Genomic DNA, 27,078 nt, shown 5'->3' with positions numbered 1-27,078 from the left:
TTTCAGAGGAGGGGGGTGGAGGGGGAGAGAGAGAGAGAGAGGAGGAGGAGCAAGAAGCATCAACACCCATATGTGCCTTGACCAGGCAAGCCCAGGGTTTCGAACTGGCGACCTCAGTGTTCCAGGTTGATGCTTTATTCCACTGTACTACCACAGATCAGGCTCTTTTTCCCCCTTCCTTTTTGAGGAGGGGAGATAGTGAGACAGACTTCTACCTGTGCCCTGACCTGGATCCACCCGCTGAGGCTGACACACTCGGACCAACCGAGATCTCCTCTGTGCCCCAGCCAGCACTGAAACCTGTTGGAACCTGTTGAGCCACGGGCTGCGGGAAGGGAAGAAGAAGGGAAGGGGGAAAAGAGTGGGGAGAGAAGCAGATGGTTGCTTCTCTTGTGTGCCCTGACTGGGAATCGAATCCGGGATGTCCACACACCGGCCTGACACACTATCCACTGAGCCAACCAGCCAGGGTCCATTTCCTTTTCTTTAGTAAATTTATTTATTGACATTTAGAGAGAGAGAGAGAGAGAGAGAGAGAGAGAGAGAAACATCAGTTTGTTCCACTTATTTATTCATTGATTAGTTGATTCTTGTATGTGCCCTAACTGGGGATCAAACCTGAAACCTTGGTATATTGAGACAGAGCTGTAACCGACTGAGCTACCTGGCTAAGGCAGAGCTCATTTTCAAAGCAGTTCATAGAGATTTAGCTGTGCGATTTATTTACCCATGGTCATCAAGAAAATAAAAACCAAGGAAGCAGATGGCTGCTGAGGAGAAATGTAACAGCAAACTTGAGGGGCTAGAGAACAGAGAGCAAGAAGAATGCTTGGGGGTGGTCTCAAGGAGCTGTGATTGGTAGTAACAGAATGGAAATTAGGTAATGGAAAATTTAGGCTACTACACCAAAGATGTGCTTCTAACAAATTTTGGCTTGAAATTGTCTTTCTAAGTAAAGCGTTTGTGATGATTGGAATGCCACAGAATTCATCTACTGGTTTTTTATCCCATGAAGGCATTAGAATTTAAAACAGATCCTTTAACATGATTTATGGCAGACAAGAAATACCAGTTCAGTAAGGGCAGGTGGTATTTATATATCCCTCTCTGTGGGGTTGGCTGTTTCCACCAAAATTGTTTGCGGGTAAAATCACAACAAAGATCCACAAAGTACAGCCACATATATATATATACATATATATATATTAAAAGAGACATCAGTTTCTTGCATTTTATTAATGCCAAAGATTAATTTAAAATATTAATGCTGAACAGATTAATTTCAGATATTAAATCTAGGCAAGAATACATGTACATATTGTAATTATTTCCTTTTTACCATTAAAGTAATTGGATTATAGTTAATGAGCTATTTACATTTAATAACTAAAAAAGACTTATCTTTTCAGTATTCCCCATATGCAGAAAGAGATGGGGAAAACTTTTTTTTTTTTACAGAGACAGAGAGTCAAAAAGAGGGATAGATAGGGACAGACAGACAGGAACAGAGAGAGATGAGAAGCATCAATCATCAGCTTTTCATTGTGACACCTTAGTTGTTCATTGATTGCTTTCTCATATGTGCCTTGACCGTGGGGCTACAGCAGACCGAGTAACCCCTTGCTCAAGCCAGCGACCTTGGGTCCAAGCTGGTGAGCTTTGTTCAAACCAGATGAGCCCGCGCTCAAGCTGGCGACCTCGGGGTCTCGAACCTGGGTCCTCTGCATCCCAGTCCGACACTCTATCCACTGCGCCACCGCCTGGTCAGCAACTCACTTCTGATATACTGTAATTATCTTTACTGGAAAGGGAAAACAACTGTGGTTTTTAGAAGAATGGTCAAAAGAATATTATTTTAAAATATACATATACAGTTTAGGAATTACCAATAGGAAGGTATTTTGGTTTATTGTAAAAGAAAATGAAAGATTAGCTGCTTAAAAATAAAAAAGTCCCCAATGACAAGATTCGATGAGCTTAAGAGTGCACAGAGTAAAGCTAGAAGTGATTCTCAGGGATCCTGTAGATAAAAGTAACCCGTCAGAAATGACAACCCCAAATGCTTAGCTGTTTGAAAACAGGAATTTGTTTTAAAAGCAATAGCATCTGAACATGTTATCTGAGGCTGGTCCTTTAAATGAGCCAGTGTTTATGTTGTTTAAAGTTAAAGATGTGAAGCCACTGAGCATCTGGCTAAAATTGGGTAGAGAGAGAGAGAGAGCAGGGTGTTAATCCTCATTAACACCATTTCACTTCTAAGGTAAGTATGTCAGGAAGGCTTTCTTGTGTTAGCCTGTAGTTCTTTTTCAAGGGGGTAGAAACTAGTCTTGGGTTCGGTGGCATTTGTATATGAAAATGAGAAATATGGGCATATAAATATCTAACTTCTTGATTTGGTTGTTTTGTGAATGAAGCGGTGTGCTGTCATGGAAAACATGAACTTTGGCTGCAGATCAGCCTGGATTTAGAAGTGGACTATGTGACTTTGACAAAATCAAACAGGTTTATACAGAACCCCTCTTAGTTTTCTCATTGGTAAAATCAGAATGCTATTTAACCATGAAGAAGTGTTTTGAGGATTAAAGATATAAAAAAAAAAGTGTGAATACATGCCTGGCATTTTAGGAATTCAATAAAAATTTATTGAGCAGACACAATATAGGATACGAAGAAGTTTTAAGAATTTCATCTTGCCTGACCAGGCGGTGGCGCAGTGGATAGAACGTCCGACTGGGATGCGGAGAACCCAGGTTCAAGACCCCGAGGTCGCCAGCTTGAGCGTGGGCTCATCTGGTTTGAGCAAAAGCTCACCAGCTTGGACCCAAGGTCGCTGGCTTGAGCAAGAGGTTCCTCAGTCTGCTGTGGCCCCACGGTCCAGGCACATATGAGAAAGCAATCAATGAACAACTAAGGTGTTGCAACAAAAAACTAATGATTGATGCTTCTCATGTCTCTCTATTCCTGTCTGTCTGTCCCTATCTCTCTCTCTCTCTCTCTCTGTCTCTGTAAAAAAAAAAAAAAAAGGAATTCTATCTTTGTCCTGGCCAGATAGCTTTGTTGGTTAGAGCAGTGGTAGTCAACCTGGTCCCTACCGCCCACTAGTGGGCGTTCCAGCTTTCATGGTGGGCAGTAGCAGAGCAACCAAAGTATAAATAAAAAGATAGATTTAACTATAGTAAGTTGTTTTATAAAGATTTATTCTGCCAAACTTAGCGAAAATTCGACATACAGTACTTGGTAAGTAATTATTATTATATGCTTTAACTTGCTGTAACTCTGCTTTATAAATTTTATAAAGTTACTTCCCTACTTTATAAATCACCATTACTGTGGAACCGGTGGGTGGTTAGAAAATTTTACTACTAACAGGTACAAAAGTGGGCGGTAGGTATAAAAAGGTTGACTATCCCTGCCCATCCTCCTAAAGTGCTGAGGTTGCTGGTTTGACCCCTCTCAGGGCACATACAAGAACAGGTTAATGTCCCCCCCCTCGCTAAAAATCAATCAGTTAAAAAAACAACAAGAATCCCACCCTTGGCATCAGATAGCTTTTCGGTTCCTGTACTCAAAGAGCTCAAAGAGTTGTATACTCCAAAAACCTTGCTACAAAATAGAATGTAGTGACTGTAATTAAAAAAGGTTCAGCATACCTCTTTGGAACTTTTGGAGAGAGAGAATTAACTTCAGACTAGAAGAGTCAAGGAAGGTTTTGTAGAAATGGTGACAGTTTGCCTTGGGGCTTTAAGATGAAAGGATTTTTAAAAAAAGAAATGCCACAATCCAGGTAATAGTATAGTCCCTTTGAGACTGTTTTGCTTTCAAAGTACCTAAAGTGAAAATACTGAATTGACTCGGCTATGATTTGGAAGACTGATACCCTTTGTCTTAATCCTTAAAATTGGCATAAGCAGAGGCCATCCATGTTTTTTCTCAGCATATGTCTTCATACTCCTGGAGAGCCTGTCTTAGAAGGTAAGAGGCCCACCTACTACTAGGCCTCCACTGAGACCAAAGAAAAGAGGACCAATTAGGAGAGCCCTTTGTGTAATGCTCAATGCTGTTTAATTTGACCGGCTCTCCTTAGTTATTTCGTTACCACTAGGAGGTGAGTCCAAACAAACTCAGCATTCCTTTGAATTAGTAATAATGAGAGCTGTCAGTTACTAAGTACCTACTTGGTGCTAGACACCCCTCTAGAAAGCATACATATGTTATTTTATCCTTACAACCATCCTATGACGTAGGTTTCATTTTTCCCATTTTACAGGTGAGACTCAGAGATTAAGCAGCCTGAAAGTCATATAAGTAGTGTCTCAGGGCATCCTTGATTCTCTTGACTGAACAGGTCTCTGGGTTCACCATTAATTTTTTAAAAATTGATTTTAGGGAGAGAGAGAGAAACATCGATTTGTTGTTCTACTATTTATGCATTTATTGATTGATTCTTGTTTGTGCTCTTACCAGGGATTGAACCTGCAACCTTGGCATAACAGGACAACGCTCGAATCAACTGAGCTACCCTGCCAGGGCACCATTGATTTTTAAATGTGGTTAGCACATATATGAGTATTAACTTTTAAAAAGAAAAGACCATTTTCCTTCATAGTTCTCAATTGCAGTCATTCAAAAAGATTAAATGTTATTCAAGTATGTTATATACTTATGTGATGATATCCTTTCTGTTTGCTGTGCTTTCCTTTGATTTCAGAACACCTACTTTTTCCTATTATTTTAAAAGTATTCATGACATACATACGTATTGAAGATAAATTGAAATTAATCTAATTTTAAGAATTTTACAGTAACTCTTTACGATTGGGGGCCTTGCAAAACTATAGTAGAAGTCAGTCCTGACTTGAATAGGAAGCATGGGGTTGTTATATCCTGTAGAAGGAAAATAAAGGAGGGGAGGAGAGAGCCCCACGATTAACCTGGTTTATTGTCTAAATGTACGTTCAAACCATGGAGCAGGGTGGGGATCTCAAGCAGAGCTCTTTAGTCTTGCTGAACTGAAAAGACAGTTTTGGTTCAGGGAGGCTGGGGCATCTGGAACTGTGGGGTGGAGTTAAGAAAGGTGGGTTCTATGCTGAAAAAAAACCTACTCTAGGAATATCCTCAGGATCCCCTTGAGTCTTTGCTAACCTCACACATGCCTGGTGTCCAATTCTAGGAGGTTGGAAAAAGATGACCAGGAAGCCGTGAGCTAACTGATTGCCAGAGCAGGGAGGTGTTTAAGTTCCTACTAGCTGTAGTGAAGAGCCCATTGTAGCTCACTGGGAGTGTCCAGTAGAGATGTTAGAAGGACCACATTTTTGTACTGGGAAGTTACCAGACTTGGCCAGGAAAATATGGCCCATAACCAGGAGAAAAATCAGTCAGTAGAAACACTCAGAAATGACAGAGATGATGGAATTAGCAGACAAGGATATTAAAGTAGCTGTTACATCTATAAAGGAAAACATGAACATACTAGTTAGGAGATAGATATTTTAGTCTTGCAAGTAAATACTGGAGTATCATTTGTGTCTATTTCTGTTATTTTTGTTCTTCCTTTGGTGTTGTTAAACTTTGCATATTGTAAGTCAGAGTTACAGAATCAGCATTTTAGGGTTGGAGAAAACTTTTAAAGATTATCTTGTCTACCCTCTCATATTTTAGGAAAAGAAATACTATATTTTATAGATTTTGAGATGTACATTTTCTCCACATTTTAACGTCTCTTGAATCATGATGCAGCTTAACAATCAGTGTCATCTTAGATTTGATGAAATCCAGTAAAAATTTGTTAGAATTGTGACTTTTCCACAAATTCTTAGCAGTAGAGTTCAAGGCTTCTGCTTATATTACCCCCACCCAGAAAACCTTTCCCTTTTTATTTTTTATGTCCAAATCCTGCCGAGATCGGAACTTTATTCCCGGAAATATTCTCAGTCTCTTTAGTTCACAGCAATCTTTTCATCTTTCCTGTTGTCATTAGTGACCACTTCAGTTATTTAATAATCAAACTTCTATTTACTTGCTATATTGTTGCTTTGGTTTTATCTGTCTCCTCAATTATAAGCTCTTGGAGTCCAGAGAGGGATTTTATACTTCTTTGTAGTCTTCTGGTATCTACTTGATAAATTCGTTGACTGATAAGAATACTATAATTAATAGTCTAATATAATCATCAATACAACCTGGAGCTTATTAATGTTGTTTAATAGTTAAGAGAACCACATATAAAACATTTAGAACAATGCCTAGCTCATAGTTAAATGCTGGATAGGTGTAGAACTAGTACTTACACCATCACTGTCACCACCACAACTACAATAATGTGTTCTTTGCTAGGCACCATGTTAAGCTGTTTCTTTTCTTTTAATTTAAGTGAGAGGGTGAGAGGTGGGGAGGCACAGAGACAGACTCCCACATGTGTCCCGACTGACTGGGATCCACCTGGCAAGCCCCCTACCCGGTGATGCTTTGCCCATCTGGGGCTGCTCTGTTGCTTGGCAACCAAGCTATTTTAATGCCTGAGGTGAGGTCATGGATCCATCAGTGCCCAGGGCCAACTTGCTCAAATCATTTGAGCCATGGCTGCAGGAGGAGAAGACAGGGATGGAGGAGCAGGATGGAAAAGCAGATGCTCACTTCTCTTGTGTGCCCTGACCAGGAATTGAACGCAGCACATCCACACGCTGGGCCGATGCTCTACTGCTGAGTCAACCAGCCAGGCCTCCATGTTAAGATTTTTTTTTTTTTAAAGGATAATATTCTTTTACTGGGATTTATTTATTTATTTATTTATTTATTCATTATAGAGAGGAGAGAGAGAGAGAGAGAGAGAGAGAGAGAGAGAGAGAGAGAAGGGGGAGGAGCAAGAAGCATCAACTCCCATATGTGCCTTGACTAGGCAAGCCCAGGGTTTTGAACCGGCAACCTCAGCGTTTCCAGGTTGACGCTTTATCCACTGCGCCACCACAGGTCAGGCTGTGTTAAGATTTTTGTACATGCATTATTTCATTTTTCTTCACAACTTTACAAACTAGGAATTATTATACTAACAGACCACGAGAATTGATTGCTTGCCAAGGTCCCAAAGCTGACACCTCTGTCTCTTCATGTCCATGTTCTTGCTGCTCTGTACCACTGCTTATTAGGTTATGAGGGTTTTGGTAACAGCCTAATAAATGGAGGTTAGGAAGAAAAGAATATGGGTACTTGCTTTTTTTCTCTGCTTCAAGGACTTTCTCTTATAAATCCCATGTATTGAGTGGTGAATAGACCTTGTGAGAGGAAGTAGATGTACAGCTGCCATTTGCTGCTGACTCTTAGTTGCTGGCAGCTTGGCCATTAGTGACAGATGAGTTTGTGACACTTTTTCAGGAATGAATTCTTGTTACAGCTGGCAGAATAGAATAGTTGATATGGAATTGCATGTCAGTTTGCTCCATAATTCCATTCACTAGTGTTCAGATGTAGTTGTGATGGCTAGATCTCTCTCCTCGCTTTAGTTGGTGTATTAACAGTTACATCTAGGACTGTTGCTTCTGTCTACTGCATAACCACACGGTGTGTTTGTATATTGCCCTGAACTGTCAGCAAAACATTTTGCTGAATTTCCTTTTTTGTTGTTGCTGTGCAACCTTTTTTTCCCTGGCCTTTCTCAGTTGTGTAAAGTCAGTTTCTTTTTCGGCCTTTCTATCCCAGAGAGGGAGCAGTTACTGCAGAGAAGCTTGAAATATGAAGTGAGGCATCATAGAGATGAAAATGAATGGTTAGACAGCTGGCAGGATGAAATGAGACTTACTTGGTGCCTGGTATGTGATTTGGTTCTGATTACCTCCTTCCTCCTTCATTTTCAAACCTGCCCCTGTATCTATTACCCCCGGTGGGTGCTCCAGTACCTTGTCCATAGGGAGTTTAACATAGTACAGTACTCATTACTCCTTGAAGGAAACAGGAAAGCAAGGTGACAGCCTAGCCCCATCTTCTCCATCTCTGAGTAAGGTAGTAAAGTGGAATTAGGCACTCTGGCATAAAAACCAACTGTGTTTTTCCCATGTGGTAGCACATGCCCAGGTTTGGCTTCCTCCCAGGATACTGAAGCCCAAGTACTTGGAGAAGAATGCATTTTTGTATCCTTTTATCTCAACTTTTTGAACACCACTAGCTGAAGAGATCACTCTCTTCTGTCATTGGCTATAAATAAAAAAAACTCTTAAAAATGAAAACTACTTTATTAGGGTCTATTATTGTTACTATTGTAAGTTATGACATATTTCTAATAATATTGTGAAATGATTTGTTGAGATTTGGTACTTTTGTTTGTATTTGTTTTTCAGAGCGGCTTAGTTGTTTTTCATGTTAAACTCCTCTGTGAATATACTGCCCAATTGATGATTAGAACTGAAAGAATTCCAATACTTGAATACCCATAAGGGTTAGGACTAAGATTTCTCTAATCCTGAGTAAAATCAATCATAATTTATATTTATCTAATCAGAGTAAAAGTAAGCCCATTTAGATGAGTAGTTTGGAATATTTCAAGCCATTCTATTTTGATGAGTTGGGTATTGCTAGAAATTGGTATTAAACTGGGAAAGTAAAATGAAGTTGGAGTCTTTGACCGAAAATCATCAATGATAACTTTGTAGAACCTGGGTAATTTAAGTGGATCCATGACAAGTAACTTGGGCCAAGATACAGATATAAGAAATATTTTATATGAATAAATCTTTTCTTTGGAGTTCAGAGTACTTTGCAAACAAAACCTGTTTCATATAGCATCTTTTAAGCATTTTTTTAGTGTAGCTTACAGCTGGACTAGAAGGATGAATTGAAATCCCCCCCCCTCCCCAATTGCCAGTCATCGTTAGACTAAAGACTGGAATTCAGGTTTCCATTTAAACTGGAATCACAGTTTAAATGTATTTTCTTTTGGACAAGCAGATGAATCCTACTAAAAGGAAAGCCTGACTTAGGCCATTTAAGAGACAGTTTTCTATGAAATAGTTGATACTAGAAGAAACCAATTCTGAAGGGAAAAGTGATCCACCAATTTTAGCTTTAAGAGCAAAGCTGTGATTAGAACGCGAAGAGTAATAAAGGTAAGAACACAAGGTAGTATTGCCCCCAAAAGGTAATAGAAAGTTACAGAATTACCAGGTGTGAATTGTCCTTGATAGATTGATAGTGTGCTCAAGAAGTAAGATATGAGGGTTTAGAAGTCCTGTTTCCTGGGTGACTTTCCTAAAACCAAATCAGGGCAAGAAGGAGACTTCCATTTATTGAATACAGATTCATAGCTGATAGTATTCCTTTATGAAATTAGAAATTTCTCCTTGTTTTACATCACAAGTAAACTCTCTTTCTTGGTTCTCCCAATCAGATACTTTCTCCACCCTAGGAGGTCCATTTCTGCCTTACTAGCTCCTTTGGACATTATTGTATTGACCTAAACTAATTTGTCAGTAACACCTTGTGTTTGGAGAGAGTCTGGTTATATTGAAGGTTCAGCTCTACACTGTATTTCAACAGGAAGTGGGTGGGTGCTTAAGTCTATAATGAGGCATTTTTCCTTGTAGTTGTTTCATGGTAGTAAGGATGACTATATGCAACAGTAAATTCTTACTTCTTTAAACATTTAATAGACAAACTTAGATTATAGTAAGCCTGTGTGTCAGCTCTCTTTTTGAAGTTAAATGATTATTTCACCTTTCAATTGAAATTCTTGAACCCCCTTGGAATGCATCTTTTTCTTTTTAATGTTTTTATTTTTTATTTATTGACTTTAGAGAGAAAGGAAGGGAAAGAGAGAAACAGACAGAGACAGAATCTTCGCTCTGTTCCTGTGTGTGTCCTGACTGGGGATCAAACCCTCAACCTTTGCATCTCAGGATGATGCTCTAACCAACTGAGCTGTCTGGCCAGGGTGAAATGCATATTCTTTAACATAAAGAAATTTATTTCTTGAAAGAGAAAACTGGTCTTCAGAGTAAAGCTCTTCTCATATGTCCCCATCCAAAATGCTGTTAACTATAGAACAGTGGGAAATGCTGAAGTGAAAGCAGAAGTCCTTATTGCCACACATACAGCATCCCTACATGTGTCATCCCCTGCTACTGCTGACCAGCTTTTTAGGGGTATGTTTCAAAGAGAAACTGCCTTGAGAAAGAAGCATTTCTGTTGTTATGGTTATTGCTATAGCTCAAAATATACTTGCTTTTGGATGTGACCGTAGAAATCTGCAGATGTTATTAGTGACCTTGACTCTAAATGAAGTGTTGTTTATAATAAGCAGCTAGTAATACATATCATTGTCAGAATGAGCAGTCGTCTATCTTCTGTCCTGTTAATAACAGGAATTCAGAGTGTGGAGTACTAATGCATCCTCCCTCTCTCATTCAGCCTTCCTTTGTTACCTTCTTCTACCCTCCCAATCCCTACTTCTCACCTCACCCCACTCTTGCCCCTAACTGTTGGGATCAGAGTTGTGAGAGTTCAGAGTGTCAGGCAGATGGCAAAGTCTTCTTTTGACTTTACACTGACCAAATGTGATATACTATAAATATTCCATATAACTTCAAATATACAAACTTAGCCTGACCAGTGGTGGTGCAGTGGATAAAGCGTCAACCTGGAAACGCTGAGGTTGCCGGTTCAAAACCCTGAGCTTGCCTGGTCAAGGCACATATGGGAGTTGATACTTCTGGCTCCTCCCCCTTCTCTTTCTCTCTTTCTCTTTCTCTCTCTCTCTCTCTCTCTCCTGTCTCTGACATGAATAAATAAAGTCTTTTAAAAAATATATACAAACTTACAGAATCTTAGTATTTGGAGGGATCTGAAAGAACACTTCATTTAGTTTTCAGTTCAAAGCATGAATCCTGCCATGGTACTGACAGTCTAGTGGTAGTCAACCTGGTCCCTACCGCCCACTAGTGGGTGTTCCAGCTTCATGGTGGGCGGCAGCAGAGCAACCAAAGTATAAAATAAAAAGATAGATTTAACTATAGTAAGTTGTTTTATAAAGATTTATTCTGCCAAACTTAGCGAAAATTCGACATACAGTACTTGGTAAGTAGTTATTATTATATTTTTAACTTGCGGTAACTCTGCTTTATAAATTTTATAAAGTAAAGTTACTTCCCTACTTTATAAATCACCATTACTGTGGAACCGGTGGGCGGTTAGAAAATTTTACTACTAACAGAGATACAAAAATGGGCTATAGATATAAAAAGGTTGACTACCCCTGGTCTAGAGCAACAATTTTCAACTAATGTGCTGCAAGAATTTTTAAAACATGCAATACCTGACTATTTAGTCAGGGGCCCTGACTTCTTTTCCCTTATATTGTCAAATAAAATGACATCAGACAACACAACAGTAGTCATCCATTTGAATGAATCAAAATTATACCTATTTTTTTTGTCAAATTGGCAAAAAATGTATTTTAAATGTATTTTTTGGTGTGCCACAGAATGTTAGTAATTAGTTTGTGTGCCATGAGATGAGAAAGTTTGAAAATTGCTGGTCTAGACTAATTAATTGCTATATTGCTAGGCCATGTGTCTAGGAAGGGAAGCCTGAAGTCTTTTATTTGTTCTCACTCATTTTCAAGTCCCTTAGGCTGAAAATACAGGGTTGAAGATGGGGGTTGCTTCTGAGTCTGGGTGGATGTCTGGAATTAGTCCAAGGCTCTTTTGTTTTTCTTTGGTTAGCCAACGCCCAGATCAGTCTGGGAGCGTCCAGTGGCGTAAATAACTTCACCTTTGGACCATTCTGGATCCTGCCGGTCCTGATAACTAGATGAATCTAGACCTGGAGAAGGGCTTGATTCATGGCCATGGTTCACCTAGACCTGTCTCTGGCCTTGTGTTCAGATTGCAAATGGATGTTAGCCAAGTGAGGAGGTTATGGCAGTTTAGGTAGAACAAGTCCAGGAATTTTAGAGCTTCTTAAAGATCAGCTAGCTTAGTCCCTTTATTTTCCAGATGAGGAAACTGTAGCCCAGAGTGAGAATTATTTCATCTTTGATTTAGAAGGCATTGTAGAAGTCTGACCTGCCAACCTCAACATTTTCAAGTCTATGAATGGCCTGACCTGTGGTGGCGCAGTGGATAAAGCATTGACCTGGAATGCTGAGGTCGCAGGTTTGAAACTCTGGGCTTGCCCTGTCAGGGCGCATTCAAGAAGCAGCTATAAGTTGATGCTTCCTGCTCCTCCCCACCCCACCTTTCTCTCTCTCTCTCTCTCTCTCTCTCTCTCTCTCTTTCCTCACCCTCCTCTCTCTAAAATCAATCAATAAAATTATTTTTTAAAATGTCTAGGAATGTCTCCCCCCAACATTACTGATAGCTGGTCACCCAGAGGATAGTACTAGGGAACTCATAATTTGTAAAGAGACAACAGTGCTAATTAAAAGGAACTAACTGAATTGAAATCTATTTTCCTGAAACTTTTATCTTCTCAGTGGTTTAATTTAATTTCTTTCCTATGTAAAATCCCCCAAGGTAAAACCTTCTCAAATCCCCAAATTAGCTAATATCATTATAGCATATACTTCTCTCTTTTTTTTAAATTTATTTTATTTTTTATTTTTAAGTGAGAGGCAGAGAGGCAGACAGACAGACTCCCACATGTGCCTCAACCTGGATACACCCTGCGAGTTCCCTACCAGGAGATGCTCTGCCCATCTGGAGCCACTGCTCTGTTGCTCAGCAACAGAGCTATTTTAGTCCCTGAGGTGAGGTCATGGAACCATCCTCAGTGCCCAAGGCAAACTTGCTCCAACTGAGCCATGGCTGTGGAAGGGGAAGAGAGAGATAGAGAGGAAGGAGAGGGGGAAGGGTGGAGAAGCAGATGGTCACTTCTCCTTGTACTCTGACCGGGAATCGAACCCGGGACATCTACACTCACGGCCGATGCTCTACCTCTAATCCAACTGGCCAGGACCACATATGCTTTTCTTAATCAAACTAAAGTATAACTGAAAAAAGAACTTTGTTGATTCTTCTGTTCTATGTATTCAAAACTTCTCAGCTAAGAATTGCTGCTTTCTTGGTTTTCTTCACTTACTCTTCATTTCTGTAATTGACACTAGCATTTAGCTCTATCCATGCAACTTTTAATAAAGAGACCTACATTTTATCACTTCGTGGGCATAACTCTACTAAACTATCAGGATTTTTAAAAATTGATTTTAGGGAGGAAGAAAGAGAGACAGACAAACATTAACCTGTTCCTGTATGTGCCCTGACTGGGGATCGAACCTTCAACTTTTGTGTTTCAGGGCAACGCTCTAACCATCCAAGCTATCTGGCTTGGGCAAAGGGTCAGGAGTTTTTTTTGTTTTTGTTTTTTTATATACAGAAACAGAGTCAGAGAGAGGGATAGATAAGGACAGACAGGAACGAGAGAGATGAGAAGCATCAATCATTAGTTTTTCGTTGCGACACCTTAGTTGTTCATTGATTGCTTTCTCATATGTGCCTTGACCGTGGACCTTCAGCAGATGGAGTAACCCCTTGCTCGAGCCAGTGACCTTGGGCTCAAGCTGGTGAGCCTTGCTCAAACCAGATGAGCCCGCGCTCAAGCTGGTGACCTTGGGGTCTCAAACCTGCGTCCTCTGCATCCCAGTCCGACACTCTATCCACTGCGCCACTGCCTGGTCAGGCCGTGTCAGGAGTTTTGATGGCAGAAAACTGTCTTTGGTTTCTCAGTTTATATTTGTTTGCTTGCTGTGGTGGGCTTCTCCATTTCTGTTGTCTCCTTAGCCTATGAAGTTTCCCAACTGGTCTTCTTACCTCCAGCCTTTTCCTGCCCAAATATAAATTCTTTGCTTCTGTTAGAATGATTTGTCTAAAATGTAAATTTGACTGTGTTAACTTCCTTAATTCAGTGGTTCCTCAAACCTAGTGCTCCACAAATTTTCCACTTAATGACTTCTGATGATAGAGGAGCTTTAAGTGTATTTCCACGAGAGAATTAAACTCTGATGCCACTGGGCATCTTTGTATGTAAATATATTAACTTTTATCCAGTGCATCTGGAATGATGCTAGCTATGTACAGTCTTGAGGAGAATTGAGAAGATAGTCATTCAAATAATTTTCTTTATTTGAATTCTGTGGTTCTGTGGTTCAGATGAGAAACCTGGTATGAAAGAGTGGAGGAGAGAGAATGAATGCACAGGGGGGTCCTTGGGTTATTACATAGTTCCATTCCTATGACAGTGACGTAACCCAAATTTTGTGTAAGTCAAAACAAAACAGCCTAAGTCACTTACCTATCCTAACACAGTTGTAAAATCATAATCTAGAACAGGGGTCTCAAACTCGCGGCCTGCCCACCAATTTTGTGCGGCCCACAGACTAATCAAACTTCGTGGATTAGTCTGCGGGCCGCACAAAATTGGTGGGCGGGCCGCGAGTTTGAGACCCCTGATCTAGAATATAAAAACACAACTAAGCCACAGAAAAAGGAAAAGGACATAAATATACTGTACTGTAGTAACAGAAAAAATGACAAAAAGTGAATGAAAAAAAATTACTTACCTTTACTCCTGTGGTTGGCTTGCACACTGGAAGGGGCATTGCCAGCGTAAACTCGAAACATCGTATGTCAAGACTGTCGTAACCAGAGGACTCTCTGTATATTCTTTACTATGTCCAGAAGCATGGCTCAGAGCAACCTCCAGAAAGAAGTTTGGGGTTTCATCTTTTATTTTAGAGAGACAAGAAGGGAGAGAGATGAGAAGCATCAACTTGTAGTTGCAGCACTTGAGTTGTTTATTGATTGCTTTTCATACATGCCTTGACTGGGGGCTCCAGTTGAGTCAGCAACCTCTTGCTCAAGCCAGTGACCTTGGGCTTCAAGCCAGAGACCACTGGGCTCAAGCCAGCTACCATGGGATCATGTCTATGATCCCACACTGAAGCTGGCAACCCCACACTTAAGCTGGAGAGCCCATGCTCAAGCTAGTGACCTTGGGGTTTCAATATCCTCAGTGTCCCAGGTTGACACTCTGCGCACCACCACTGGGCAGCCTGGGGTTTCATCTTTAAAATATGTGACTGTTGCATTCTACTACATAATAAGTCCAGGGTTAAAAGTGTTTCAAAATATTTACTAATGAATAAAATGGATTTTCCAGGAAGATTTGCCTAGGGTTCATGGAACTACAAATAACTACTTTTTATTTTGTTTTAGCCCTGTAGTGGACAGGAGATACGTTATATTATTTAGTATATCTAGGAAAATTGCCCGAAATGACACACCTAGTCCAGTGTCAGTCAGTGTACTAATCCAATATGTCTCAACTCTACAATTTGAAGTTGAGTTGAGAGAGTCAAGAGCCTAGAAGTCTGCCCATTTCTAAGGTTATCTTCACCAGAAGGTAGGATTTTTTTTCTAGGCTAAGTTACTACTGTGGTTCATATCATGCATAATTTCATTCTTTTTATGCCAAATTTAACTATTAACTATCCAAAACAAAAATGAGCAGTGAGCCTGACCTGTGGGGGCGCAATAGATAAAGCATCAACTTGGAATGCTGAAGTTGCTGGTTCAAAAACCCTGGGCTTGCCTGGTCAAGGCACATATGAGAAGAAGCTACTATGAGTTGATGCTTCCAGCTCTTACCTCCCTTCTTTGTATCTCTAAAATCAATAAATAAAATCTTAAAAAAAATAGTGATCCCCCTAATTCCATATAATAGGGAATCTCGTCTTTCTTTGGTGGCCCTGAAGCATATTAAACGACCTTTTTTTTCTAGCAGATACACTTTTCTAATTGTCTTGTTTTGTTTTGTTTTTTGTATTTTTCGAAGCTGGAAACAGGGAGGCAGTCAGACAGACTCTCTCATGCGCCCGACTGGGATCCACCCGGCATGCCCACTTTAGCATTTATGCTCTGCCCATCTTGGGGCGTCGCTCTGCCGCAATCAGAGCCATTCTAGCGCCTGAGGCAGAGGCCACAGAGCCATCCTCAGCGCCCGGGCAAACTTTGCTCCAGTGGAGCCTTGGCTGCGTGATGGGAAGAGAGAGACAGAGAGGAAGGAGAGGGGGAGGGGTGGAGAAGCAGATGGGCGCTTCTCCTGTGTGCCCTGGCCGGGAATCAAACCCGGGACTTCTGCACGCCACACTGACACTCTACCACTGAGCCAACCGGCCAGGGCCTGTTGTTTTGTTTTCAATGTTTATTGTGGCCCTGCCAGTTAGCTCAGTCAGTTAAGAGTATCGGCTCAGCCTGACCAGTCGGCGCAGTGGATAGAGCATTGGACTGGGATGCAGAGGACCCAGGTTCGAGACCCCGTGGTCACCAGCTTGGGCGCGGGTTTGTCTGGTTTGAGCAAAAGCCCACCAGCTTGAACCCAGGGTCACTGGCTCCAGCAAGGGGTTACTCGGTCTGCTGAAGGCCCGCGGTCAAGGCATATATGGGAGAGCAATCAATGAACAACTAAGGTGTTGCAACACGCGGTGAAAGACTAATGATTGATGCTTCTCATCTCTTTCCGTTCCTGTCTGTCTGTCCCTGTTGGTCCCTCTCTCTGACTCACTCTCTGCCTCTGTAAAAAAAAAAAAAAATCGGCTCAAAGCAGCAAGGTTGCAGGTTTGATCCCCAGTCAGTGCACCCATGCGAAGCAACCAAAAAACGCACAGCTGAGTAGAACAACAAATGCTTTCCTTTCCCTTCTCCCCCCCTTCCTCTCTCTGTGCCTTTCTGCAATAAACACACATACATTTATTTATTTATTTATTTATTTATTTATCTATCTATTTATTTATTTATTTTTGAGAGTGGGGAGGGAGAGAAAGAGAAAGAGAAAGGCAGGGAGAGAGAGAGAGAGACAGGAACATCAGGCTGCTTCCGTATGTGCCCTGACTAGGGACTCAAACCAACAACCTCTGTGCTTTGGGACAGTGCTCTTACCAAATTAAACTACCTGGCCAAGGCTAATTGTTTTGTCTTTTTTTTTTTTTTTTGTATAGTGAGAGATACCCACAGACAGACAAGATAGGGACTGACAGAAAGAGAGAAAGATGAGAAGCATTAACTCATAGTTGCGGTACTTTAGTTGTTCATTGATTGCTTTCTCATTCGTGCCTTGACCAGGGGTCTCTAGCTTAGAGGCAGTGACCTTGGGCTTTAAGCCAACAACCTTTGGGCTCAAACCAGTGACCACAAGGTCTATGATCTCATGGTCAAGCCAGCAACCCTGTGCTCAAGCCAGCAACCTTGGGGTTTTGAACCTGGGTTCTCAGCATCCCGAGTCGATGCTCTAGTCTAGCCACTGTACCACCTCCCGGTCAAGCTAATTGTTTTGTCTTGATGGTTATTGACATTGTCATTCTTTCAGTCCTCCTTACCTGGCTTTTTCTGGCAAGAGGAAGCCATCTTGCTATTGAAAATTTTATTTTAGGTAACTCCCACCCAGATGACATAGAGTTGACTCCATTTGTATCTGCTTACACTTGGGAAAGCATAAATGCTAAAGTACCAAGACCTTAGAAGTTGCCCCTCCTACCCATCTCCCCAATCTGGCATTTACCTAGCCATCTGGAATCCAGTTTCTATTAGGTGTTCAGAGAGAACTTCTGGAATGCCCTGTCAGTAGCCTCATTCAACATAGAATTTCAAGGAGATCTGGCTCCTTTAGCACCTTTGAGAAGCTGGAACAAGACTGAAATTATTGCTAATGGAGGGAATGAACCACTGTGGCTGTTTTCAATCATCTCTGACTGTACCTTTGAATTTCTGGTTCTCTCAGAAAGCTTGAAATATGGGAGTCTAAGGGCATCCTGAAGATGGTGTACAGAGCCCTGTGAGGTTCTTTTATTAGGTAAATAATAAAATAGGCAAGGTAACCTCTTGCCTCCTTTGCTGTTCTAAACTCTCTTTTCACCATGAGGTACTAAAGATTGCATCTTAGTACCTGATACCCTTTACATTAAGTAACAAAAGAAGAGCTTGATTGGACGGGAAAGCCCAGAGTTTAGGTTAGAAAACCTGTTGAGTCAAAGAGGAACTGGGCAGAGGAACGGAATGGAAATTATTTCCTTAGACAGTAGAAAAATATTCAGGAAACACCTCTGCACCCCAAAGATAGGCACAGCTGCCACATAGTGCCTATTAAAGGGAGGTTCAAAGTTATGAGCAAACAGCTGATTCTCTGGTTCTTGGGCTGTTGCTGTTGGTGACAGGAAATCTTGTTCCCCAAGCTGCTGGCTTCCTGTTTTATTTTTACTCTTAGCAGATCAGAATGTCCATAACAAGGAGCAGTCTGTTCCAAAGGGTTGTACTCCCCGTTTGAGTCTGAAGGGTATTTTTTACTTTTGGTCGGACAATATATTGGTTTGCTTTTAAGATCTTTGATATTTAGCTTGGTTTAAGTATTTTATATTCACAATCAGCTTTTTTTTTGGTGATGAACTGGTGTTATAAGATCTGATGTAAGTAAACTTGTGTTTTGCTTTTCTTGTTGTTTAAGAAGACTTTGCAAGATTGGGGACTTGCATATGTTACCTTTATGTTTCACCTGTTTATTTGAGGTGAATCTGCCATTTTCCCTAGCATGGAAATCATTAGACTGTTTTGGATATCTTCAGTTTCACAAGATGGAAACAGGACCACAGCCCAGTGTGCCTTGGCTGTAGTCTTATCCATTTTGTTGAGACTAAAACCTGCTTCTATCCTTGTAAAGCTAGAAATTTGGTAATCTAACTCTAAAACAATAGCTCAGCATGAACCTAAAGTGCTGGGGGATTTCCTAGGGAAAGGGGCTCAGCTGACAGGACAAGAAACAGTAATTGGAAGGTTTCCGGATCTGCTCCAGACACTTCCTGCTGTCTCAAGAGCCTTTGGCCCAGGTGTGTTGAACCAGATGGGAACGAGAAAGGGAGCTGTTGGGTAGAAGAGAAAGGACTAGGGAATCTTAAAGCACAGTTTGCTTGGCATTATGTTTGACATACTGAACATGTAAAATTTTTCTTGATATTCTTTCTGTCACTTTACAGACTAAACTTTAGTAGTGTAATAGATACTGGCAGCTAGTGTTTAGTTGTACATTAGCAGTCATCCATCAGGGAGAAGTTATGTCTTGATGTAGATCAATAGAATCACTATTGGCAACTTAATTTCATTATGGAGATTATCAGATGATAGAAGCTCTTTTTTGCTCCTTATAATTGATCATCTGGATTCTGATCTGCCCTGCTTATGGACACCACAGGATAGGAGGGTCTGTACCATCTAGGATCTGCTGAATGGGCTGTTTTTCGACCATGCCTTCATGCCTCTGGAGATTCTTGTTGGTTGGAGCATAGTTGTTATTTTAAAGTTTTTAGTTTTTTTTATACTGCCTGTGGTACCTTAGCCAACAGTCACCAGTTCAGAATTTCTAAACTTATCCAGCAAGCCTTCTATTAACAAACCTTAAAAGGGGGAGGGGATGGAGGGAAGTCTTAAAAAAAAGATAGGGAGAGAGAAGATTTTTGAAAGCTGTTTTAGATCAGAGCAAGACAAAAGAAAGAAAGATTCACACAGCCCTAGTGTGCCTGGAATTTGTGGTTGAGTAATACTTTCCTGTTATTTCTTTTTTAGGTTGTTTTTCATCATTCAGAACATTGCCTGAAGCAGGTCCACCATGCCGTTAGTAACGAGGAACATCGAGCCAAGGCACCTGTGCCGTCAGACGTTGCCTAGCGTTACAAGCGAGCTGGAATGCGTGACCAACATCACCCTGGCAAATGTCATCCGACAGCTGGGCAGCCTGAGTGAGTGCCGCAGAGAGCCTGTGCTTTGCCCTCAGGGGTCGTTGGTGCTCTTTATTTAGTTTCCTCTCCTTCCGTGTTCCTATTTCTCCCCCATCTGCCTTCCCTAGGTAATGCAAAAATGCATCCCACCCCCCTCTCCCCAAAGAGAGGCTCCTTTTTGGTACAGATTCTTCCCCACAACCCTTTCTTCATCTACCACCACCCTCTAGGCTCCCTCCACCTCCCTCTCCACCTGCTTCAAAAGAAATCTGTGGGAAGGGTGGCAGGAAGGGCTGCAGCAGAAACTGCAGATGGAATGACAGAGCAGAATTCTGTGTGTGTAAAGTGGGAGGTTCACAGAACAGTATCTTGGGTTGGGGAATGTGCCTGTAATTGCACGAGCTGTTCAATGTAGCCTGACTTTGTTGAAGCCTCAAATGTGCCAATAGTTTTTATCTACCCAACAACTCCCCAACCCCCCGCCTTTTTTCTCAAAGAGGGGTAAAGCAAACATGCACTCAGAGAGATTCTGGCTGACTTGTCTACCCTGGTACACATTTTATTGTGCTGTAAGCCCCTAGGTCCAAGTTCAGGGTACAAATTACTTCTGCAGTCTCGTGAGTATTGGGAGTTTTGCAAGCTGCATGAACACACAGTGACACAAATTGTAGCTGGAGCCATTCTTCTCTAGGAGGAAGATGGGGGGTGTAGCCCAGTCTGTTTTGGAGCTGAGGGAAAGCCAGCTCAACTGTAATTTTTTTTTAATTGGCAAGAATGAATGAGACTGCCTTGGGTGGGGTACATGCATGTGCTTTGGATTTCATCCTGAATCAAGCTGACTTTGCTTGAAGCCGAGTTATGGTAAGGGCAGATGCTTGGATAGGCTGTGCATTTGTCTAGTGTCACTCCAGTTCCCCGTAAGAACCTCTGTCAAAGTGCCATTTTAGTGATCTTCCTTAGCAAAGGCATCTTGATGTGAATTATTTCAGACATTCTGGAATATTCTGAAATATTCTGGCACTAGATAGAGATGATGATTGCATAACATTGTCAATGTACTAAATACCCCTAAACTGTATACTTAAAAATGGCTGAAATGGTGAACTTTGTTATGTGAATTTTATTTCAAAAATGTTTTTTAAATAAAACACAGTACAGGTGCTATGACTCTGACATGTGCATTTCTTTATCATAAGAGAAGAAAGCAGTAAATGACAGCATCAGGGACAGGGGATGATCGGTGACATCGTAAGACGGGGAGCTGGGCCTCTGGAGTCCTGGAGACACAGCGAGTGAAAAGATCTCTTATATCACTGTCCTTAGTTAAGGCAGTGGAATATCAAGAAAGCCTGCATTCCCCCAGCTAGTAATCGACCTTGCCTTTAAAATAGGGGCCTGAGGAGACAGAGCTCAGTGACCAGATGATGTATAGGGTCTGAGATTCCTGAGCCTTCACCTCTCTCGGAGGCCATCACAGTTGATCCAGGGCTTAGGGAAACCTGGATGGGTGTCACGAAGAAATGAAACCCTGTCAAAGCCTGTCTTACACAAAGGAACATTGACAGCAGTGCAGCAGCAGTGCGGCTGACGGGGAAGCATATGAAGGTGCAGGGAGTCTCACTGCTTCTTAAAAGCATCATTTCTGCTTCTGTCACCCTGAGAAGGCCAAATCGGTGGAAGTCAATCACACACTGGTTTCTTCTTCATATAGGACAAAGGACATCTAGCTAATGATGCTTCTTATTCTCACTCAGCAGGAGTTATGCTCTCTCTCAGGTGTTTCTGCTGGGTAGTGTTGATGGATGCCATTGCTCACTCTCCCACTTGTGATCAGACCACTTCTATCTTAAGGAAGCTGATCTGAGGGCCAGGGTCAGCTTGTACCTATAGAAACAAAATGTCCTTACATCATGGAGCTAACCAGCCAACCCTTTATTCATCCTATAAACATGTATTGAACATATTTTATGTGCCAGATGCTGGGGGGATACAGTGATAATAAGAAATGGTCTCTGCCTTCCCAGAACTTAGAATCTACTAGAGGAGACAGAGATAAATAATTCTCAAGGGGAGAATGGGAAGAGAGTGAGAAGGGAGCTCAACATTTATTGATTGCTTACTTTATGCCAGGTTTATTTTGAAAGTTTTAAATATTTAAAAAAAAATTTATTGATTGATTTCAGAGAGAGAGAGAAACATCGATTCGTTCCACTGACTTATACCTTCATTGGTTGATTCTTTTCTCCTTTTTTAAAAGATTTTATTTATTGGCCATGACCAGTTATCTTGGTTGGAGCATCATCCCGAAACAACAAGGTTGCGGGTTATATCTCCAGTCAGGGCACACACGGGAAGTGACCAGTGAATGCACCACTGAGTGGAACAACAAATAAATGCTTCCCTTCCCCCTCCCCTCTCTCTCCCTTCCTCTCTTTTCCTTCTCCTTCTCTCTGAAAATCAATTAATAAAGCCTGATCTGTGGTAGCGCAGTGGATAAAGAACTGACCTAGGGCCCTGGCCTATTGGCTCAGTGGTAGAGTGTCAGCCCAGTATATGGATATCCCAGTTCAATTCCTAGTCAGGGCACACAGGAGAAGTGACCACCTGCTTTTCTACCCCTTGCCCTCTCATTTCTCTCTCTCTCTCTCTCTCTCTCTCTCTCTCTCTCTCTCTGTCACTCTCTTCCCCTCCTGCAACCATGGCTGGGTTGGAGTAAGTTGGCCCCAGGCAGTAAGGATGGCTCCATGGCCTTGCCTCAGGCATTATAATGGCTTGGTTGCTGAGCAACAGAGTAATGGCCCCAGATGGGCAGAGCATTGCCTGGTAGGGGGCTTGCCGGGTGGATCCCAGTTGATGCGCATGTGGGAGTCTGTCACTCTGCCTCCCTGCTTCTCACTTAATAAAAAAGAAAAAAAATCAACCTGGAATGCTGAGGTCGCCAGTTTGAAGTGCCTGGCTTGCACAGTCAAGAGACATATGAGAAATAACTACGAGTTGATGCTTCTTGCTCTTCCCCCCTGCCCCCATCCCATCTTTCTCTTTTTAAAATCATTAAGTAAAATTCAAGTAAATTAAAAATAGCCTAGCCCTGGCCAGTTGGCTCAGTGGTAGAGCGTCGGCCTGGTGTGCAGGAGTCCCGGGTTCGATTCCCAGCCAGGGCACACAGGAGAAGTGCCCATCTGCTTTTCCACCCCTCCCCCTTCTCCTTCTTCTCTGTCTCTCTCTTCCCCTCCCGCAGCAAGGCTCCACTGGAGCAAAGTTGGCCCGGGCGCTGGGGATGGCTCTATGGCCTCTGCCTCAGGCACTAGAATGGCTCTGGTTGCAACAGAGCAACACCCCAGATGGGCAGAGCATCGCCCCCTGGTGGGCATGCCGGGTAGATCCTGGTTGGGCGCATGCGGGAGTCTGTCTGACTGCCTCCCGTTTCCAACTTCAGAAAAATACCAAAAAAAAAAAAAATAGCCTAACCAAGTGATGGCATAGTAGATAGAGCGTCGGGTTGGGACTCTGAGGACCCAGGTTCAAAACCCTGAGGTCACCTGCTTGAGCACAGGGTCGCTAGCTTGAGCATGAGATTGTAGACATGACCCCATGGTTGCTGGCTTGATCCTAAAGGTCACTGGCTTGAACCCAAGGTCATTGGCTTGAGCCAAGGGATCACTGGCTCAGTTGTAGCCCCCTGGTCAAAGCACATATGTGAAAGCAATCAATGAACAACTAAAGTGCCTCAACTACGAGTTGATGCTTCTCATCTCTCTCCCTTCCTATCTGTCTGTTCCTCTCCTTATGTTGCTCACTCTCTTTTGCTAGAATGAATGAATGAATGAATGAAAACCAATCAAAAAATAAAAAGCCCTGCTGGATAGCTCAGTTGGTTGGAGTGTTGTCTCAAAGTGCAGAGGATACAGGTTCAGTCCCCAGTCAGGGCACATACAAGAACAGCTCAGTATTGCTGTCTCTCTCCAAAAAAGTTTGTTTTTATTGATTTTGCAGAGCTGGTGGGGAAGGAGTATCAACTCAGTTGCTTTACTTTTGTCATAAGTGCCTTGATAAGGCAAGCCCAGGGTTTTGAACCAGCAACCTCAGTGTTCCAGGCCATTGATTCTTGCATGTGCCTTAACCAGGGATCGAACCTGCAACCTTGGTGTACTGGGACAATGTTTTAACCAGCTGAGCTACCAGGCCAGGGCCTATGCCAGATTTTAATAGGATCTTGACATAGATGATCTCATTTAATCCTCTCAATAATCTTGTACTGGTCGATAGTTGTATTCCCATTTTTCAGATGAGGAAATGAAGGCTCAGAAATTAAAGTAGCTTGCCTTGAGAGACAACATCCAATAAAAGCAGGTCAGACTTCCTAAGGGTTTCTCATCTCAGTCCCCTGCTCCTGTCTATGCCAGTAGGGCCCTGTTTCAGACCATTGTTGACTCTCACCAAAACTGTTACCCTAGCCTCGCACTAGCCTCCCTTTGTTTTCCCTGTCATCGATCTTAAATTCCTTGGCCTGGCATTCAAGACTCTTCAAGACCTGCCTTCCTTCCCAGCCTCATTTTCTGCAATCCATCTTCTCTTTATTTTATAGTCTTTTAAAAAGATTATTTTAAAATGAAAAAAGGAGCCCTGGCTGAATAGTTCGGTTGGTTAGAGTGTCATACTGATACACCAAGGTTGCGGGTTTGATTCCCAGTCAGGGCACATACAAGAAGTAACCAATGAATGCACAACTAACTGGAACAACAAATTGATGTTTCTCTTCCTCCGTTCCTCTTTCTCTCTCTAAAATCAATAAAATTTATCCTTTAAAAAATAAAAAAGGGAGGAAGAAAGAATGAGTTATCAACTACTTGTAGTTCCTCTTAGGCAGAGCATACTCATAACTCCATGCAGTGCCCTTCCTGTTCCCGCTGCCTGGAGAGCCCTTGCCATCCTTACAGCTGATCTTTAAGACCCAGCTCAGAAATCTCCTCCTCCAAATTAGACTAAGTGCTCCTCTTGAGTTCCTACTACATGCTTGTATTATTACCTACCACATTATATTGAAAATTATCTTTTAAGTTAAAAGTTTTTTGAAGGCAGAAATCGTGTGTTGTTTGTCCTTGAACCCCAGCGACTATCTTATATACAATAGTACCTGGCACCCAGTAGAGAAGCTCAGTAAATGTTTGTTAAATGATTCATGCCTGTATTCTCTTCACCATTTCATGATGTTGGTTCAGACAGAATACAGGAAAGGAAGGAATGAATACTGACTATGGTTAATGGGAGCATAGGTGGGGTTAGGGGAAGGTCAAGGAAGGCTGCATAAAAGAGGTAACATTTGAACCAGGCCTTGAAAGATGTGAGCATTTTATATAGCAGACAGCAACACTGGAACGGGCTTACATGTGCTTCAAGCTCATGATCTTGGCCTCGTGTATTGTACTGTAGCCCGAAGTGCTCAGTCTAGAAGGGAAAGTGTGATTATGGAATGGATAAAGCACAAAACTAAAAATTCCACAGCTGTGGGTTGCTTCGTGGTAGTATATCCAGAATTATTCTTTTCCCTTAGTGCAATGAGACCAGTATTTCACATATTAGGTTGCCGTATCTCAGGAAATAAAGGCACAGCTAGCCAGCACTTTTGACCACCCAGGAAAGTAGAACCCCCATTTGGGTCATTAAGAAATCATACTATGATACTGGATTTTCCAACTAAGTGTTGTGGGGTCATGCCATTGGGAGGGCTCCAAGACTCCCACTCAGAATTCAACATGAGTAGCTTCACTTTTTTTTTTTTAGTAGCTTCACATTTTAAAAAATCAGTTTTACCTGTTCCAATTTCATGTGAGAGTTTGTTTGATGAGTTGTACTGGAAAGGGGAAAAAAATTGATGACTGCTTTTGGAATCTCTTGCAAAATGTGATATCTATTTTGATGTGGTGGTCCTGATGTGAGAGTCGCTCTGACTTGGTAATCTGAATGAGGGGAATTTAACTCTGATCAGGCACTTGGGTTTCTCCTAAGGTGGGAGTAATTTTTTAGTACTTGAAGAATCGGGACTATCAAATTACTGACTGGAATTATATTTAAACTTTCCTCTAAGTACACAACTTATGATATTTAGATAGTCACACTCTTAAAAATCATCTGATAAGGTTGAGCAATATAAGGAAGAATCTCATTTTAGTGATTTATATTTTTAGCTCATTTAATGACAACTTGGTGAGGTAGATATAGTTATCCCTGTTTTACTGATGAGGAAACTGAAGCTGAGAGATTGTGATTTGCTTAAAAGTATACAGGTGTAAATAGAAAAAACTGAGACTTAAATTCCTATTTTCTGATTTGAAGTTCACTGCTTCTTCCACGTATCATCTTGTACTTTTGTGCGTTGTTGTTTTTTTAATTTTGAGAGAGAGGAGAGAGTTCCATGTATCATCTCATAGTTCTTTTTAAAAATTTTTATTTCTTGATATTGAGAAAGAAAGAGAAGAGAGAGAGTGAAGAGCATCAACTCATAGCTGTTTCACTTTACTTGTTCACTGATTACTTCTCATATGTGCCTTGACCAGGCAAACCCGGGGGTTTTGAACAGGCGACCACAGCTTTCCTGGGGTTGATGCTTTCTCCACTGCGCCACCACAGATTAGGCTCATCTTGTAGTTCTAAGTATGCCTATGGCCTGACATAATGTGACAGTGGGGAAGCCTCCATACCACCTCGCTTTCTCTTCAAATAGCATGTTCAGTGTTAAATTTTATTTATTTTTTTGCAAGAGAGAAAGAGACGAGGGGAGAGAGGGATAAGAAGCACCAATTTGTAGTTGCGTCACTTTTAGTTGTTCATTGATTGCTTCTCATATGTACCTTAACTGGGGTGCTACAGCTGAGCCAGTGACTCCTTGCTCAAGCCAGCAACCTTTGGGCTCAAGCCAGTGGCTAGGGAATCATGTCAATGGTCCCACATTCAAGCCAGATGATCCCACACTCAAGCTGGTAACATCAGAGTTTTGAAACTGGGACCTCAGCACCCCAGGTTGACGCTCTATCCACTATACCAACATCAGTCAGGCTAATGTTACCATTTTTTAAAATTATATATTGTATTTTACAGAGGGAGGAATGGAAAGAGAGGGAGAGAAAGATACATCAAGTTGTTGGCCCTGGCCAGGTAGCTTAGTTGGTTAAAGCATCGTCCTCACATACCAAGGTTGTAGGTTTGATCCGCCATTAGGGAGCATGCAAGAATCGACCAATGGGCCTGACCTGTGGTGGCGCAGTGGATAAAGCGTCGACCTGGAAATGCTGAGGTCGCCGGTTCAAAACCCTGGGCTTGCCTGGTCAAGGCACATATGGAAG

The 27,078-nt window shown here is 41.8% G+C and overlaps 1 protein-coding gene across 1 annotated transcript in view; it reads left to right on the top strand.

Annotated features, from left to right (window-relative positions):
- The window catches only part of WASF2 (WASP family member 2), an 88,335-nt gene that overhangs the window by 44,269 nt on the left and 16,988 nt on the right, over positions 1 to 27,078 (top strand). Inside the window, 1 exon segment of the mRNA XM_066375558.1 lies at positions 19,587 to 19,759. Coding sequence (XP_066231655.1) covers positions 19,630 to 19,759 — 130 coding nt within the window. The 5' untranslated portion in view covers positions 19,587 to 19,629.

Source organism: Saccopteryx leptura, chromosome 3 (assembly GCF_036850995.1).
Source record: "Saccopteryx leptura isolate mSacLep1 chromosome 3, mSacLep1_pri_phased_curated, whole genome shotgun sequence".
NCBI classification, from domain to species: domain Eukaryota; kingdom Metazoa; phylum Chordata; class Mammalia; order Chiroptera; family Emballonuridae; genus Saccopteryx; species Saccopteryx leptura.
This window is presented reverse-complemented; position numbering and strand designations above follow the sequence as displayed.